Genomic DNA, 18,606 nt, shown 5'->3' with positions numbered 1-18,606 from the left:
AGATGTCATTAGGCCAAACCAAAAAGGTTTTGGCTATGAATACGTGAAATGATAGGCACTTAATGTGGTTTGGAATCATAAATAATTTAAGTTACTCATGGTTTAGTAAAATTAATAGACTAAAACATTGCACTGAAAATTTAGATGCTAGTATATCAAAATTCAGGAGGTAAGGAAGGATCTTAGGATCATATATTGTACTAGTAAATTTAGATATTTAGATGTAGAAACCTAAGTTAGTGGAAGATCAAAACTAGAATTTAGGGTCCCTCTCCATCATCATTCTAATGCTTCCTCGTATGCACCTAAATTTTATTGAATAGCCTTTCTTGGTCATTGTTACCATGCTTTTTAGTCCAGTCTATTTCTGTGTACTTCAGTGAATATATTACTGAAATGTAAAACTATCAGTTTACAAGATGATTTATTATGTTTTTTAATATAAGTAGCTTAATTTATAATATTAGACTCCATATTAACTACGTCTCAAAAAGCAAAACTTCAAGTACATGTCATGTATTTTCCATGAATTTTGGCCACTATCTGAATTTACATGTAAAAAAGACTTTAGTTGGTAACTTACCTATAAGGGTTTTTAATCTCTGCAAAGATCATTATCTTTTTTGAAAATATCACTTAGTTTTCATCTTTATCACTATGATAGATGACAATATATAGATTGGTAATAAAACATATTCTTTTACTGCCCACCATGAGACAGAATAGTTAACATTCCAAATGGTTTTTTAAAAAGAAAAGATAAAAAAGAAAGAAATCCACTGGCCTACTGCATATAAAAAGGAAAAATTATAAATAAAATGTTGTATACATAATTATCATTTTAGCCCTGCCCCAAAATGTTGTATACATAATTATCATTTTAGCCCTGCCCTCATTGAGGCAAGGGATCAGGATTTACTTTTAAGGACATTCAGGAGATGACATAATAAGAATTGTTTAATACATTCCAAAGTAAGCTAGAGTTTTAGAGACTCTGGAATGGTAAGGAATGGTCAGTACTCTATAACATTGGTAATATCTGAGAAAATTTGGTAGCCATCCATTTCCTTGCTTTTTTTTTTTTCTGCTTTTCATGTTTTTTTCTCTTTTCCCTATTTTCTCTCCTACTTTTCCTAGCTTATCTTTTCTTCCTTCTTCATACAAAGCAGACTTTACTTTCTTCGGAAATTATATGATATATAGCCTCCAAATGCGTTAATTGCTTATAAGTAAATACTTCATATTTATCCATCTAGAATATGATCTATTAATACAAATTCTAAAATGTGGTTTATAGTTTCAGCTACAAACATAAAATTTTTTACATACTAAATTATTTCTGCAGATCCCCAAGTAAGCCCTTGGTGCGGAAATTAATGGATTGGGAAATAGTAAGCAGAAATTCAGTATCTGATGACAGGTTAGAAACACAAAGCCTCCCTTCACGATCTCCACCTGGAACTCCTAATCAGTAAGTACAGACTAATATCAGATGTACATTTTTGCTTACTTCTAAATTATTGGCTGTATATTTCCACTGCCTGGAGATCAAAATACGTAAATCTTTATATTTAAATCTTTTGATCAGACATGATTTTTGTTGCTCCAGAGCATTCTTTCCTTTCGGCCTGCAGCTCATTGTGTAAGTGGTGTGGAATAGCCTCAGCAAGTGAGATAGTAGAGCAAGGATGTTCGACAAGATGCTCGCTTCCTCACGTAGTTGGCTTTCAAAGTAAGGTCCCTGGCGAATAAATCAAGATCTATTAGTAGACTTAAAATCTGGAAATATTATTGTTATAATCCTCATCCATGTGGTGTCCAATAGAATTTCTAGGGGAGCATATATTGTTTGAAGAACCACTGCTCTGCCACTTTCTATGGTATACAAAAAGGGATCTCCAACATTAGTTCCTACGAGCTTAGCCATAGTAGTTATGCTAAGTACTGTGTTATTCAGCACTTACTGTGTATGTACTTCATTCTAGCATTTCTCACAAAAACTGTGTGCTTTGGTGTAGATAGTAAGTTAATAAACTTTATTAGTCAAAGATGTTGTTAATTTTATAATGTCAACAAATGTGTTGTAATATATGTTATTAACATAGTAATAAATGTATGTCAGTATGTTTGACAGACCTTGTTAACCCATAAGGCTGATAGACAAAATATTTTAATTTGGGTATGGAATATAATATTTGAAGAAATCTTCCTTTAGAAATAGATACACATTAATGTTCAATAAATGCACTAAATTCTAAAAATTGTGTCACTGATGGATGTTTGTCAGTCAAAGAATAAACTTCTGCATTGGAAGTAAAATGTGTGCATAAACAGTTTGGTTCACAGAATGTTACCCGATACCTAGATGTCTTCCTTGCTACTATTAAAAATAGACTCAAAAGTTTCTATCTTTTCTAATTGCAGATTGCTATATCATCTTTCTTTAAAAAAAAAAATTGCCTGTATTTCAAGGTTAATTAGCTTGTTTAAAGAAAATTAGAAACTTCTTTTGCTGGTCCTTTTTCCAGCCATTTCTTCATTTGTTACCAGAAACAAGAAATTTAAACCAGATGATTGAATTAATTAGTTAGCAGTAGCTCTGATGAAATATTTGGTTAATGAAACAATTTTAGGTATAGTCTGAAAAACTTTTTCTAAATTCTAAACAGTCTCTTTAGAACTTAGTGGTTCAGAGCACGGGCCCTGGAGTCACTGTATGTTGGAACTTGGGCAAGTTAATTAATCTTTGTCCCATTTTCCTCGTCTACAAAATTATGTTTATAATAATAATATCCTTCTTGTAGTATTGTTAGGAGGGTTAAATGAGGTTGATATATGTAAAATGCTTAAAACAATACCTGGCACATAATAAGTGCTCAAATGTTAGCTATCATAATTAATGATAATAATGACAATAATAATTCATGTGACTATGTGACATATGAGCATGGAAATATGTTATGCAATATTGTTAGGAATTAAAGTCCCATACGTAAAAATACTTATAGGGATTCAAAAGTGATTCAGACCAAAGGTGTTTTTGAATCATTTATTTTATCCATTTATTTATTAAATGCTGATTAAGACACAACGTTGTAGTGACTAAAACCTAGAAACGGTAAGGTTGGTAGAGATAATAGATGTCTGAATAGATAAAATCCTTGTGGCAGATGGTTGACAATCCCTCAGATCTTTGACTTCCTATCCTGTGATCTTTCTGTTTACATCGCTCTACTTTTGTCAGAGACTCTGCTTAGTCAATGTGGTTAGTCTTAAAAGCACATGCGTACTTTCAATGCAATCATACAATTAAGAAGCTTGAAAACATTGAATTAAAGCACATTTTTACTCAGTTTTCTTCCTCTTTATGCAGTCGAAATTCTGCATTCACACAAGAGGGAACCCGGCTGCGACCATCTTCAGTTGGTCATCTGGTAGACCACGTGGTTCACACTTCCCCAAGTGAAGTATTTGTGAATCACAGATCTCCATCTTCAACACAAGCTAATAGCATCATTCTGGAATCATCACCGTAAGAACTTTTTCCATTTGGTTTCCTTCTTATAAGTAATAATGCCCCAAATTGTTTCATTTGAAATAATCTGGGAAATTGGGGTATTTGATACAAGATTTTATTTTTGCAGTGTTTTAAAAATTTATATATTTGTAAATGTGCTTATCTGTCCCAGAGATTTCTTGGTGCTCCCCTTATAAACCAAAAGAAATCAATGTTATTTTGTTGACTAATATGTTCTTGAACTGTTAGTACATACACTTAAATATTTTTGCAGATAATGTGGTCAGGCAATAAAGTAGTGAAAGGTAGGGTTTTTAAAATATTTTTCAGGAAGGGGCCCACAGGATGAATAGACAGTGTTGGAAAAATTAACTGACAAAGGAGAACTAAGTACGATGACCATCACAATGAAAATAAGTCATAGAAAACATGCATGCATCATTTCTAAAATTCATATTACATTCTGATACATAAATTCAGCTTCATAATTCAATATTTATATCTCATCAATGTAGTGTACAACATGCTTATATTAACATACAACATCTTGATTTATTGGTTTATATAATGCAGTTCATATGGAAGTACTATGTGAGAATTAGAAAAAAGTAAAATACTTTATAAGATACATAGATGGAAAAGAAGATTCATTGTTCAGAAGGAGAAAGGGGTATGAGATCTAGCGAATGTGATCAGGATTAAAGAAAGGCTGAGTCTGAGAGTGATAGATGGAGGAGTAGGTGGAGTGATCAACAAAGCATTTAGTTACAGGTGCTCCAGAAACTTGTGACAGGATCTGTAAGAGCCATACCGAAAACTGTTGTTTTGATCTGCACTTGGGAATGGGCAGATGTGGAGGGCCAACTGTGTACATTGCGCTTATGCCATTTATATAAGGGACTTGAGCATCTCTGGGTTTGGGTATCCACGGGCATCCTAGAACAGTCCCTGGCAGATACTGACGGACAACTGAATTTTTGGGGGAGTCAAAAGTCTTATGTAGATTTTCGAGTATGTGGGGGTCAGTCCCCTAACCCCTTGCGTTGTTCAAGGATCAGCTGTTATTCCTGTCTTCCTCTTTCTCTTCTTAACATCCAAAAGTTAACACAGGAACTAATTTATCCACAACATTTTTTATATGGCTAAATGTTGAACAGTATGTGTCTCAAGCCCTGGTTCCCACCCCCGCCTTTGGATTATTTTAGGCAAATATTGGTTTTGAATATATTAAAATCATTGAGTTAGAAATATGTTATCATCTAAAGTAAATATGTATGTTATTAGAGCCCTGGTCTCTACTGATCTTGCATTCTGTTTATTTAAATATAAGTAGTTTCTATTAGAATTTAAACTACAACAATACTACCACTTATAACCAAAATGGAATCATAGAAAATAGGTCTGTTGAGGCCTCACATACTGGCAGGTAAGAGGGTTGCTTAGCTTTTGTTTGTTTTTTAAATTGGCTTCTGCGAAGCATTTCATTTGAAGAAGAGTCCACTGCTACCAAAAGTTTGCAAACACCTAATTTAAAATAACTTTACTCCTGCCTTTTACAGTGATCTTCTTTGAGGTACAACTATAACAGTGTTAAGAGCACAAGCTCTGCATTCAAACTGGGTTTAAAACTTGGTTTCACCACTTCTAATTATGTGACCTTGGGTATATTATTTTATCTCTGTAAGCTTCGATTTCCTCACCTGTAAAAATAGCCTGATAATATCTACCTCATAAAATTGCTGTGACATTTAATGAGACGCATAGTTCAGCAGAGAAAAAGTGCTTAGTAGGTGTTAACTATAGTAATTACATAGCCTTTTTCAGTTAATTTTGGGGGTATACACTGGCATCTCTTAAGTATTTATGTACCATTTATCTGTCTGCATGTTTGAAGTATGGATGGCTAAGTAAACACAGTGAAGAATTTCCCAAATTCTCAACTTCATTCCCCTCAAGTATTCAATCCATTTTCCTGAGCCATTTTTTTCGTGGATTGTCCCATTCTAATCCTATCTAATGAGTTACCACAGCTTTGTTCGTATCTCATCAGTTCCTTTGGCTTAGTCATCAAAGATTTGCCTTCCCTCTGCCCCTCTGAGCTACTGGCACTAACTTCATCTCCAGGCTCAGCTTAACCCAATTCCCATGCCAATCTTGATCAAGTCTCATATGTCATGGACCCTGCAAATACTAGACTGCTCTAGGACAAGGAAATAAAAGAACCAAACAGGGTGCAGCTGGAAGGAGGTATCAAGCCATGGGAACTCAGAGGACACACCATATTAGATGCTGTACTTGTGACGACAAGACTAATTGCATGTCCCTGGGCTGTTACGGCTGCAGTATACTTACCTGCCCTCCATCTCTGGAAAAAGTCTCCACTACTTGGATTTGGCAGCTAAGATCAGGGACTTGGAGTTTGGTTGAAACCCAGAATCTCAGGTCTGGGACCTTGATTTTGGAATGAATTCCTACTGATAAAATAATATGACATTTTCAGTTTTATTCCTACATTAATCATATCCCTGAGAGTTTATATATACTTTTTAAATTGCCTTGAGCATTACTTAGTAGTCACTCTGAAATGGTGATTACTTTGAAATACTCTGAATGTCAGAGTGTCAAGAATCCTGAATTTTGAACCAGAATTTTATCTGTATCTTACATAATATAAAGTGTAGTAGGGTTAAATGCTCAGCAGAGACTTGGACGACAGTAGTGATTGTAATTGAAGGAGTCATGAGTTCTGGTATGTATCTTAAAAAATGAGAGTTTTAAAAGGATCCATCATTCCTGGTAAGTTTATATTAGTGTCTGCAAAGAACATGGTTTCTGTTTGTTTTCTAGTCTTAAATTAGAATAAACTTTGTGCTTCTATGAAAGGTATGTATATACAGTTGAACCTTCAACATCTTTTTTAAAGATTTTTATTAAAATATAGCTAACATACAACATTATATTAGTTTCAGGAGTACACCAGTTATTCAACATTTATATACTTAAAGAAGTGATCAAAGTGATAAATCCAGTAACTGTCTGATACTGTACCACGCTATCACAATATCACTGACTATATTCCCTATGCTTTACTTTGCATCCCAATGACTATTTTGTAACTACTAATTTGTACTTCTTAATCCTGTCACATTTTTCACTCTGTTCCCCAACCCCCCTCCCATCTATCACCCCAATAAATCTAGTACCCATCTGACACCATATATAATTATTACAATATTATTGACTATATACCTTATGCTATTCCCTACATCCTCATGACTACTGTGTAACAACCAATTTGTACTTGTTAGTTACTTCCCCTTTTTCACCCAGCCCCCGAACCCTCCACCCATCTGGCAACTATCAAAATGTTCTGTTTCTGTTTTGTTCGTTTATTTTGTTCTTTAGATTCCACATATAAGCAAAATCACATTGCCTCTGTCTTTCTCTGTCTAACATACTGTACTCAGCACAGTACCCTCCAGGTTCATCTATGCAGCCGCAGATGGCAAGAACCCATTCCCTTTCCTGGCCAAGCAACATTCCATTGTATCTATGTACCACCTCCTCTTTATCCATTCATTTATTGACGGACACCCGGGCTGCCTCCACATCTTGGCCATTGGAAACAATGCAGAAATGAACATAAGGATACACATGTGCCCTCGAAGTAGCGTTTTGGGTTTCTTTGGATAAACACCCAGAAGTGGGATTACTGAGTCTTTCTTTGTCTCTTGTTATAGCCTTTTTTCTTTTTTAATTTATTGGGGTGACAATTGTTAGTGAAATTACATAGATTTCAGGTGTACAATTCTGTATTACATCATCTATAAATCCCATTCTGTGTTCACCACCCAGAGTCAGTTCTCCTTTCATCGCCATATATTTGATCCCCCTTACCCTCATCTCCCACCCATTATAGCCTTTGTTTTAAAGTATTTTGTCTGCTATAAGTATTGCTACTCCAGATTTTTAGTTTTTCATTTCCTTTTTTATGAAATATCTTTTTCCCTTACTTTCAATTTCTGTGTCTTTCAATCTGACATGAGTCTCTTCTAGGTAGCATATATAAAGTCTTATTTTCTTATCCATTCACTCACCCTATCTTTTGATTGGAGCATTTAATCCATTTACATTTAAAGTAATTGTTGATAGATATGTAGTTATTGCCATTTTATTATTTACATTTTTTATCTTTTTTTTTTGTTTTCATGTTAAAGAAGTCCCTGTAAGATTCCTTGTAATACTGGTTTGGTGGTGATGAATTCCATTAGCTTTTTCTTCTTTGGGAAGCTCTTTGTCCTTCAATTCTAAATAATAGTTATGCTGGGTAGTATAACATAGGTTGTAGGTCTTTGCTTAACTGTTTTGTGCCAGTCCCTTCTGGCCTGCAAAGGTTTTGTTGTGAAATCAGCTGACAATCTTATGGGAGCTCCCTTGTAGATAACTAACTACTTTTCTCTTGCTGCTTTTAAGATTCTCTCTTTGTCTTTAACCTTGGCATGTTAATTATGATGTGTCTTGATGTGGGCCTGTTTGCGTTCATCTTGTTTAGGACTCTGTGTGCTTCCTGAGCTTGTATGTCTATTTCCTTCTCCAGGTTAGGGAAGTTTTCCATCATTTTTATTTCAAATAGGTGTTCGATTCCTTGCTCTCTCTCTTCTCCTTCTGGTAGCCCTATAATGTGAGTATTGGGTGCTTGGTGTTATCCCAGAGGCCCTCATTTTTCTTTCATTCTTTTTTGTTTTCATTATCCTTATTGTATGTTCTCTTCCTTCTAAATTGCAGATTTGATATTCTGCTTCATCTAACTTGTTGATTTTCCTCTAAAGTATTCTTCATTTCAGTTATTGTGTAGTTCATTTCTGACAGGTTCTTTTTATGTTTTCTATCTCCATTTTTATGTTTCCTATCTCTTTGTTGAAGTTCTCCCTGAGATCACTGAGCATCCTTATAACCAGTGTTTGGAACTCTGCATCTCGTAGATTGCTTGTCTCTATTTTGTTTAGTTCATTTTTGGACTTTTGTTCTGTTCTTTTATTTGGGACATGTTTCTTTGTCTCCCCATTTGGCTGCCTCCTTGTGTTTGTTTCTATGTATAGGTCGGGCTGCTATGTCTCCCAGGCTTAGTAGAGTGGCCTCATGTTGTAGATGTGCTGTGGGGCCCAGTGGCATATTCTGCCTGGTCACCTGAGCAGAGTGCTGTAAGTGTGTCCTTTCGGTGTGTTCCATGTGTCCTGTTGTAGTTGAGCATTGGTTGCTGTTTGCACGTCAACGAGAGGGATTGACTCTCAGGCTCATTAATTGTGAGGACTGGCTATGACTACAGTGGAGGAGCTGTTGTGCAGGGGCTGCCCCTATGGAGCAGGATTCATTTTAGCAGCATTCTCTTGCCTGCCCAGTTTGCTGTTTGGGTGTGTCATCCTTGGAGGCGGCTAGGTGATACTTCAGCTCAGTCCAAAGCTGGCCACCAGGCATTCCAGCCCCAGGGCTTCCTGGGCAGTGCACTGCCACTGGCCAAATTCAGCCACTACCTGTATCCTGCCCAGGACCACCTGGCATGAGCCACAAAGCAATCTGCAGATCGCCACCATCCGTGCTGGGCTTGGAGGTGCTTCAAGAGGCCAAGCCAGGATCGAGGCCTGCTGCCGTTAGTGCTGAGATTGGGGTTGTTCAGCAAGATGTACGGGACACGTCAAAGCCAAATGTTGCTTGTTTGGGGTTTGTGAATCTTTGAGATATTTTAGGAAAGTCCGCAGCATGAGCAAGACAGGCTGTTTGTATGGAAAAGCCACTTGATTGATGCTGCTTGGGTGGGTTCCTCAAATTGGATGGGGCAGCATCTCAGGGAATCACCAGGGTGAAGAGAACAAATGATGTAAGCTAGGATGATGGAGACTCAGATATGGCATCTCCCTGTGTCTGCATGCTGGGAGGGGGGAGGACTCAACAAAGAATGGATTCTATCAGCATTTCTGTCTGAGAAAGCTGCCCCTCTAGCCCTCGCTCTGCAGCCAGACAACTTAGTTCCTCCCCGTATGTCCCTGGCACCTGTCGAGCTGCTGCCCCAGAGCTGAAGCTCAGAGCAAGGGAGTCTGTCAGCAAGTAAGTCCATGTGCAGGCCCTTTAAGAGGGATACCTAGGGCTCCTGCCACCCTTTATCTCACTCAACCACAGTCTCCGTTGGTTTTCATAACCAGAAGTTATGGGGGCTTCTCTTCCCAGTACTGGAACCCTGGGCTGTGGAACCTGGTGGGGAGGCCTCCATAGGTGAGATATTCCGCCTGATTTTTAATGGTCACACATGGGTATGGTCGTCTCTGCCCCTCCTATCAGTCTCAAGTTTCTTCTGTATGTCCTTAGATATAGGACTTCAGTTCATCTAGACTTCAGGAGGTCTCTCAATGAAGGTTGTTCTGTAGTTTAGTTGTAATTTCAAGGTGATCATGAGAGAAGGCAAACGTAGTGTTTACCTACTCTACCATCTTGACTGGAAATCCTTTAACGTCTTTTTTTTTTTAATTCACAATTTTCAGGATTTATCTTGCTAATTTTTTAAGTAACTAAAACAATCCCTTTGGAATAACAGTTTTTCTATAATCTCCCTATGACAGACAGATCTTCTCCTACTCCCATCTTTAAAGCCAAATGATTACCTCTACTTATGAGACTCTAGCCAAAGTCTTGATCCCTACTTTTTTCTTTGGTTTCTGTTTCCCTAGTCCTGTCTAAACCACCTGTTAGTAGATGCTGGCCTTACTGTATGGGTCCCTTCCTTCAGGGTGCCAACTGTTATTTCTAGTGTGGCTGTGTTCTACTATGCTGCTTAGTTGTTCTTCCCAAATATATGATGTCTCTTCATTCTGTTATACTTAGCAGTTTTTTGTTTTGTTTGAAGTTTTTATTGTTGTTGTTGTTTGGGGGGGAGTGTGCTTAGAAATGGTATCATTTTTAAAACTGGCCTGTCTCATGACATTATTTAAATGTATTATAATTTCTAATTATAATGCATGGTTTACCTATGAAAGTCATCTTACTAGATAATTGAGTAATAAATTGCATTTGACAGCTCTACATTCGCTATGTAGAAGAAAGTTATCATTTATTGTAATAAATTAATACTTTTGGAGTATGTCTTTAAAATGTAATTGCTAGCCTTTGTCCAAAAGATGAGTTTCAGGAGTCAATGTTGACACCCTTAGTTACTTTTATTGACTGTGTTTTAGATTGGTAAGTGGATGGTGGCAGGGGAGAAAAACAGAGAAATAGTTTGGTTATATGTATTTTATAAATTTGAAATATATAAAATGGAAAGATAGTTAACAGGATTACTGGGACAGCACGTCATTGGTCTGTAGAAGCTTCCCAGTCCGGCCTCACCTTAATAGCAATCATGCATGTGGAAAGCTTGTCCAACCCTTGTAATTAAAGTTACTTTAATAAGAAAGTTACGTAAAACAATAAGACAAGGCAGGTAGCCGCTGTCCGGAAATCCAAATTATTCTCCTCACCTCTGTTACATCTTGGCTAATCCTCTACTACATTCTCTTCACCTTTTCTTAGAATTTGGCTTACATGGCAGCCCCAACTGTATGCTTGGGCTCCCTTCCTATCTGTGTCTTTCTGCAGAGTATGAGTGTTTAAAGAAGAGGTTATACTCAAATACCCACTGGAGTAACACTGGGTGAGATTCCAGTAGACTAGAATGCCCATGGCCCATTTAAAGGCAGCAGCTATCATCTGGCTTGGTCCAGTAGTTGACAACTTATAATGCAGGTCCATTCTTTCCAGAGCTCCCACTTTTCATTCTGGAAATCCGGATTTGAATGTAACTTTTTAAATGGTAGTTAACTCACATTTTACAAAAGCAATGAATGGGCCATATGTATGTTGGCCAAAATTGTCCCACAAGTCATGAATTGGCCACTACTCTTTTAGGAAAATGCTTTCTAATCAGAAGTGCATAATAAATATCACTTGTGGAGCTTTTTTTGACTATACATGCCTAATCTTTAACCCCCAAACTTCAGATTCAGAAGGTTTAGCAACATGTCGCATGATGTCAGTCCTGTCCTTCCTGTGCTGAGCAATGCCATTGTTAGCTCACCCATCAGGTTTGGCTCATTAGGTACTGCACTGCAGAGCAGGCTCAAGTTGGTCCTGGCTGTGTGTTTTGGTGCTGTATTTCCATTGTTAGCTGGACCAAGAGTAAAGAAAGTTGCTCTGACTCTATTCCCATCCAATCTCAACTTTATACTTTTCCCTACGGACCTTTAGTTTTGAGACTAAATGCTTGCCGGCTGTGACAGCTAGCTGTATGCAAAACTAGAAGAAGTTTCTGTTCACCTTACACTCTTAACCCTAAGTAGGGAATAAGACCTATTGATTGCTACATGTGGAGTCCAGGGACTTCTGGATTTTGTAATGTCTCGGAGGCTTTTAATCAACTGCTTTTTAGAAATGTCAGATCTGTGGGGCTCTGCCAAGGGATTTCCATCTTCATCTTTCCTAATTCCTTGCAGCAGGGCACAACTGAGGTAGATGTCTGTATTCTAATCGTTAGGAACATTTTTCTGTACCAGCAGCACTTGAATGTATTGAATTTAGAGGCGTGGGTTCTTGGCAGTTGAAACTAGCTACATAAAAACTAGTATGTTTCGACCTAGAATCCCTGGCCATCAAGGTAGACCTCAAAGAAGCTTTTTCTGAAAAGGAGAGAGATGGTCTCTGATGCAGTGTTAACAGGCTTATCAGAATTTAGAGTGTTTTGTGCCCTACAGACTACTATGAGGAAAGCTCAGCTGAGTGGACATTATTGTTTACCTGCTTATTTAAAGATTATATTTTATACTCGCTTATAGAATTGCAGGACTGTATTCTCATTAGGAGAAACCTCCCTGGAGGACCATAGAGTTACACCATTTATTATTAATCCTGGCTGACTTCCTTGGCACTATTCAAACTTTTAGCTTGTCTATCTACCAGGTATCTAGCAGCAAGCCTCTAAATAAAGTTCACAGCTTCTCTGCCAAGGGAGATCATATGTATCTAAGGGCCACTCTGGCTGTAATCTCTGTATTAGTTATCGAGCTAAATTCTGCTGTAGTAGCAAATTAACCCCAACTTACACTGACTTACATTATATGTACATCATGGATCGACTGGCTCTCAATTCCATGTCATGTTCGTCCCAGGACCCAGGCTGACAGCAACCCATGTTTTGGGATATGGCTAATCTCAGGGCTGAGGAAAACGAGAAGTATAATGAATCATGAGCTATTTCTTAGTGCTTCCTTTCAAAGTGATACACACCACTTCTCATATTTCATTGGCCACAGCAAGTCATAGGGCCACGCCAAGTGTCGAACTAGGAGGGATGGAGATTAATTTTTGAACAATAATGTAATTTACACAGTTCCACTTCCCCACGACCTTATGGCTTGTTATCTTAGGCATCCATTGTCAGTGAACAAAAATAAGCAGAAACTGGGTGAAATGTGTGCCTGAGTGCCACAGCAGCAGCCATGGAGCTTGACACAGCAGCTGTCAACTGTTCTTAGGCAGTGAACGGTAACTCTTTTATTTCCCCCAAAAGACCTGCTGCCGTGTAGAGATAAATAGTAACCCCAGTGATGGTGAGTGCCCTTCTCAAGAACCATTTTCCTCTTGCCTATTCTCCTTAACTCCTCAGCTCCTCGGATGCATGCTTCCTAGGATACAAGTTGAACCCATTGGTTCCCCCTTCTGGCCTTTGGGAAAAACTCACAAGTAATGTTAGTAACATACACTGTGCTTGTTCTTAAAAGCTACAGTTTTTACCTTGAAACCTTCCCTATTATACCCAGCTCTTGTTGTTAATTCCTACTGTCACAGATTGAGGCTTATTCTCTCTGATGTTAATTGAATTTTTGCTTCCTCACCTTAAATTATATTCTGACAATGTCTCATCCAGTTTTGTCTTTTCAGGGATCTCAGCATTTTCACTCAGATTCTAATCCTTGTTTGCAGTATTGAGCTCATTACTTTCATGAATTGTGTCTTATTTCTAAATAAATTGAGTCAATCACTTAACTTCTCTAGACTAGAACAGGTGTTTTATCTGTGGAATGTCTCAACTCTGAGTTCTGATTTCTCTTTGCCTTATTCCCTGGCTACCTATATAACTTCACTAAAAACCTTTTAAAAAGATTTTTGGAAAGGTGTGTACATTGTTTTACTAGATTGAAATAAATATCTTCATAAGGATACCCTTAAACTATACAGAGGGTGCCAAAAACTATATACACATTTTAAGAAAGGAAAAAACTATAAAAATTGTAATACTCAATATATACTGATAACAAAAGGTGAATACAAGTCACGTTGGACTTCTGCAATTACAAGAGGTGCTTAAAGTGGTTACCATCAGCGTCCAGACACTTCTGATTATGGTGAACTACTGCTTGCAGCTTTGACCAAAGTGTCCACTTTGCATACATTTTTTGGCACCCCTGGTTTTTATTATATGTAGGATTGTTTACAGATTTAATAAAGCAGAAAACTAGATTTGCTGCTTAAATTTCAAAGTTTTAATATTTCAAAGAAATATTTCATTAAGCAGAGACACTTGCAAATAAATATGGTATTTAAAGCCTGTCTCCTGCTAGACATTGTAAATATCTGAATTGTTTAACCCTAGTTTTTAAAATAACAGTTCTGTAAGACAATTTCCAAAATATTCATTCTTTTCCTTTTTTCCTATCTAGATCACAAGAGACCCCAGTTGATGGGCAGCCACCAGCTTTACCACCCAAACAATCAAAGAAAAATAGTTGGAACCAAATTCAATATTCACATTCTCAACAAGATCTAGAAAATCATATTAATGAAACATTTGATGTTCCATCTTCCCCAGAAAAATCTACTGTAAGTAGCTTCAAATATTTCTTTGAAAAATTTCTTTGAAATTTTTAAATCATAAATGAAATTTCTTTTGTACTGTACTGTGACATGTTTTATCTGTAAGTTATAGTACTTTCTCTTTTTCATTATATGTTTGCTCATGAATTGTGCCACGATATAATCCAATTGTGGAATTTCCTTTTATTATTCATAAAATGTTCATTGCTCTAGAAATTAATTCTTAACAAATTTATGTGGGTTTTAATCTTGCAAAACACAACATTTCCAGAACAGATGCTAATAATCCATTAAATACCATTAACTTTATTATATAATTCACTGAGTGCAGAGACTTTAACATTTTCATCAACCTTTTGAAATTGAGTACAAATCCTTGGAGTATATGATCACTCTTTGTTCTACAAAATATACGTATGAATTATATTGATACTTTTGCCTTAGAGAACATGCTTTTACCACAACAAATGGTAAATTGTTAGAATCCTCTGACTTGTGGACTTTTATTGCTTTCTCAGGTAGATGTAAATAAATCAAAAGTGAGATTATCAGTAAATTTGAAAAATACTCTCTGTTCGTGAAGAAGTGTAAGCACAGACAAAATATGAGAGTGTTTCGGGAATCTTTAAGGGACCTCGGAATAAAATAAGATGCAGAGAGAGGAGAATCCACAGCAGGTATTGGCAGCGCCAGAAGTTTCCGGTAGCCATGACACTCATGGCCCTCTCATTTGTTCACCTATAGCCCTCCAACATTAACTAAAGTTGAAAGGCTGCAGGCAACACTGTTCTCTTACACTATTGCTCCATCACCACAGACACATCAAAAAGAGAGCAAAATCCTTACCAGAAATGGCAGTTTTTTAGTGCTATCTATGTGGTGATTTTTTATATCATTTATTCATTCATTGGTTCATAGTTGTTGAAGTCTTTCTGTCTGCTAAAGTACTTTGGTGGGTAGTGGGAATACAGAAACAAAACATGGTCCTTGCTGTTAAATAATCTACGGTCTAGTTTGTTTTTCCATTCATGCAAAAATTATTTACCGAGTAACTGATATATTCAGTGCATTGTTATAGGCTTTGGGGCTATAACGGAATAAAATTGGGGAAAAAATCCCTCTGCCTTCAAGTTACTTACATTCTGGGGGATAAGGGCAAGACAAACAGTAAACAACGTAAATAGTTTAAACATAAAGCATATTGGATAATATAAATGCTGGGGAGAAACATAAAACTGGAAGCGGCTAAGGAATTGCAAGAGTAGAGTGTTACAATTTTAGATAGTGTACGCCGGTGGTAGACTTAGTGCTAAGCCATGTCGGTTAGCTGAGGGCGTCGCAGGTACAAAGAGACGACTGATATGGCCAAGGAACAGCAAGGGAGTCAGTGTGGCCAGAGCAAAATAAGCACATGAGGAGGAGCCAGGTACGGGAGGGGGCCAGATCTTACAAGCCGGTCTTACAAAGATTTTGTATTTTAACCCTGAGTGAGATAGGAAGCAAATGGATATACATATCTGAAGAGAGAAGTCACATGATGTCACTTAAGTTTTAACATTATCACTCTGCTGTTATATTGAAAATAGACTGAAACCAGGGTAATAGAGATAGTTGTCACAAGGTATAAATTCTTCCAAGGAATTAGTGGTGATTTGGACCAGGATGGTGGGTGCAGAAGGAATGAGATGTGACTATATTTGGGGTATATTTTTATAGTAGAGCTAACATAATACTCCAATGGATTGAACGTGGAGTACTAGAGAAAGAGAAATCAAGGATTACAGCAAGGCTTTTGCCCTGAACAACTAGAAGGACAAAGTTGCCATTTACTGAGATGTGAAAGGCTACAGGTAGAGCAGGTATGGGTGGACTATCAGGAGCTCAGTTTAGGACCTGTTAATTTGAGCCGTCTATTAGAAATCCATTTGGGGATAGGATTCTGGAATTAAAGGAAGAGTTACAACAATGAGAGCTGATGGCATGTAGACAGTATTTAAAATTATGAGACAGGAAGAAATCAACAAGGAAATGTGGTGTCTGTAGGTAACCTAATAAGAGGTTCTAAAAATTGAGTATTTGGTCCTCCAAATTGTAAATATGAGGAAGATGAAAGAAACCAGCAAAGAAGATTGAGGAGATGCAGACAGATAGTCAAATGGCTGATGGGAAGAAATCACAGAGATAGTAACCAACTTTGTCACCTGCCACTGGTAAGTCAGGTAAGATGAGGACTGAGAATTGAACACTGAAGCAATGTGAAAATTTGGGGTGACCTTAATTGGAACAGTTTTGGTGTAGTGTTGGGGATGAAAACCAGACTCCAGAAGGATGGGATTAGAGGAAATAAAGACAGCAAATGTGGATAACTCTTGCGAGAAGTTTAGCAGCAAGAGGAAGGAGAGAAATGGGGCAGGAGCTGGATGGGGAAGTGGAATCCAGAGTGAATTTTTTGGGTTTTGGGTTTTTTTAATGGGAGAAATAAGAATATTTCCCAGGAGGTGGGGAAATGGATAATTCAGGAGAGTAGAGAATTGCTATAGCAATATTCTTGAGTATGGAAGAGAGGATGGGATCCTAGAGCAAGCAAGTATGAAGACAATTTGAAGACAATATAAGTTCTATAATTAGAAGTGATTATAGGGAATTCAAAAGTATATAAAAATAACTAATGCAGCTGTGGGGTTAAGGAAAGGCTTCCAAGAAGTGATCATCTCTGACCTGTGTCTTGGCGGACAAATAAGAATTAGCCAAACACGTATCTTCAGAGAGCAAGCATAAAACATGGTAAGTGAAAGAAGCCAGTAACAAATGACTGTATACTGTGTGATTTCATGTATGTAAAACATCAGCATACAAAAAAACGTACTTCATGTATATGTGAAGGATAGATTATAAATGAAGACAATTACAAGTTATTTATTTTTATGTTTTTAAGCCTAATGGTGGTATTCCACACGATAATCTTGTTCTAATCAGAATGAAACCTGATGAAAATGGAAGGTTTGGATTCAATGTAAAGGTAATCTAAAATTTATATTGTACTGTTTTTAAATTAAGATGTTTCTGTTTCGCTAATGTTTGTCTAATGTTTGATTTGCTTTGTTTTTAAGGGAGGATATGATCAGAAGATGCCTGTGATCGTGTCCCGAGTAGCACCAGGAACACCTGTGAGTTACCTAATCTTGCAAGTAAATCCTATTTTCGAGAATATGAAATACAATAAATTTAAATACAATAGTATTTTTGTTAGTTTCAATAAAGGAAAAAACCAATCATTTCTTTTAGTTTGTCAAGTTTCCAATGTTGGCTTAATATCTGAAATTGCTGTAAAGTTAGTTTTTGTTTATTCCATGTCTATAGAGATTTTAAAATCCTTGTCCCTACAAAGAAGCTGTTTATGACTTTCAATGCCTCTAAAGTATGACCTCTTTAAACAGCAAAATGTAGACAGAGGTATATTTTTCATTTGCTGTTTATTTGCTTGTTTTTCATTTAGAATTGTTTACCTAGATACTATTTACCTACTCTATGTTTAAAAATTTTACTTTAACTAGAAATAGTGCCAGTGATTTTGTTTTCCCCTAAAAGGTCAATTTTTTTTTTTTGCTCTTATATAGCAAATATTGCTTTCAGTTTACATTTATGTCGTTGCCTAAATGGTCTTCAAGGACTTTTCGATCAGCACCCTTTGTCATTTAACTATCCCCCACCCTAGGAAAAGTATGAACCAGCAGCCTGAGAGAAATAGGCCAGTTATGCTATTTTGGGTGCTTTGCAGCAATCTCAAAGTTGGTTTGAAAATCACAGCCAAGATTGATTAAGGATATCATGATATATATGGTTTTGGTTCTGGTTTTTAAGGACTTGGTTGGTTGCAAATAACAGGGTCCTTACTCATGGAATACCCCTGGTTTAGCGTAAATACAAAATTTATCGTAGAGCTCTGTAGGTCTCACAAAATCCAAGGACAGGAATGCAGTCAGACCTCTAGAAAGAACTTTAAAAATCATCCGTCACTCTCTGTTTTTCATCTCTATGTGAATGTTCCCTTCTGGTGTCTCAGTGCAAACCAATGTGTACCCTAGATCAGCCTCATCAAGCTGCTCCAAGTAACATACTCTAAATACGAGCAGTGTGCTTAGTAGCAGCTTCATGTCCTGCAACATCACCACCGCCACACACACTCTACCTTC

At 37.0% G+C, this 18,606-nt stretch overlaps 1 protein-coding gene across 7 annotated transcripts in view; it reads left to right on the top strand.

The window, feature by feature from the left end:
* Positions 1-18,606, top strand: part of PTPN4 (protein tyrosine phosphatase non-receptor type 4) — a 168,016-nt gene that overhangs the window by 124,350 nt on the left and 25,060 nt on the right. For 4 of the 7 annotated variants that reach the window (XM_081052198.1, XM_081052195.1, XM_081052194.1 and 1 more), the window contains 5 exons: positions 1,346-1,471; positions 3,374-3,532; positions 14,260-14,419; positions 17,349-17,432; positions 17,524-17,601. In XM_081052198.1, the coding sequence (XP_080908324.1) occupies positions 1,346-1,471; positions 3,374-3,532; positions 14,260-14,419; positions 17,349-17,432; positions 17,524-17,601 (607 nt within the window). The remainder of the gene's footprint in view (positions 1-1,345; positions 1,472-3,373; positions 3,533-14,259; positions 14,420-17,348; positions 17,433-17,523; positions 17,602-18,606) is intronic. The other 3 variants (XM_081052199.1, XM_081052197.1, XM_081052200.1) reach the window with 1 other exon arrangement.

This window comes from Rhinolophus hipposideros (assembly GCF_964194185.1).
Source record: "Rhinolophus hipposideros genome assembly, chromosome: 6".
Taxonomy (NCBI): domain Eukaryota; kingdom Metazoa; phylum Chordata; class Mammalia; order Chiroptera; family Rhinolophidae; genus Rhinolophus; species Rhinolophus hipposideros.
Note: the sequence above shows the minus strand (reverse complement) of the source record. Positions and strands in the feature narration are given on the sequence as shown.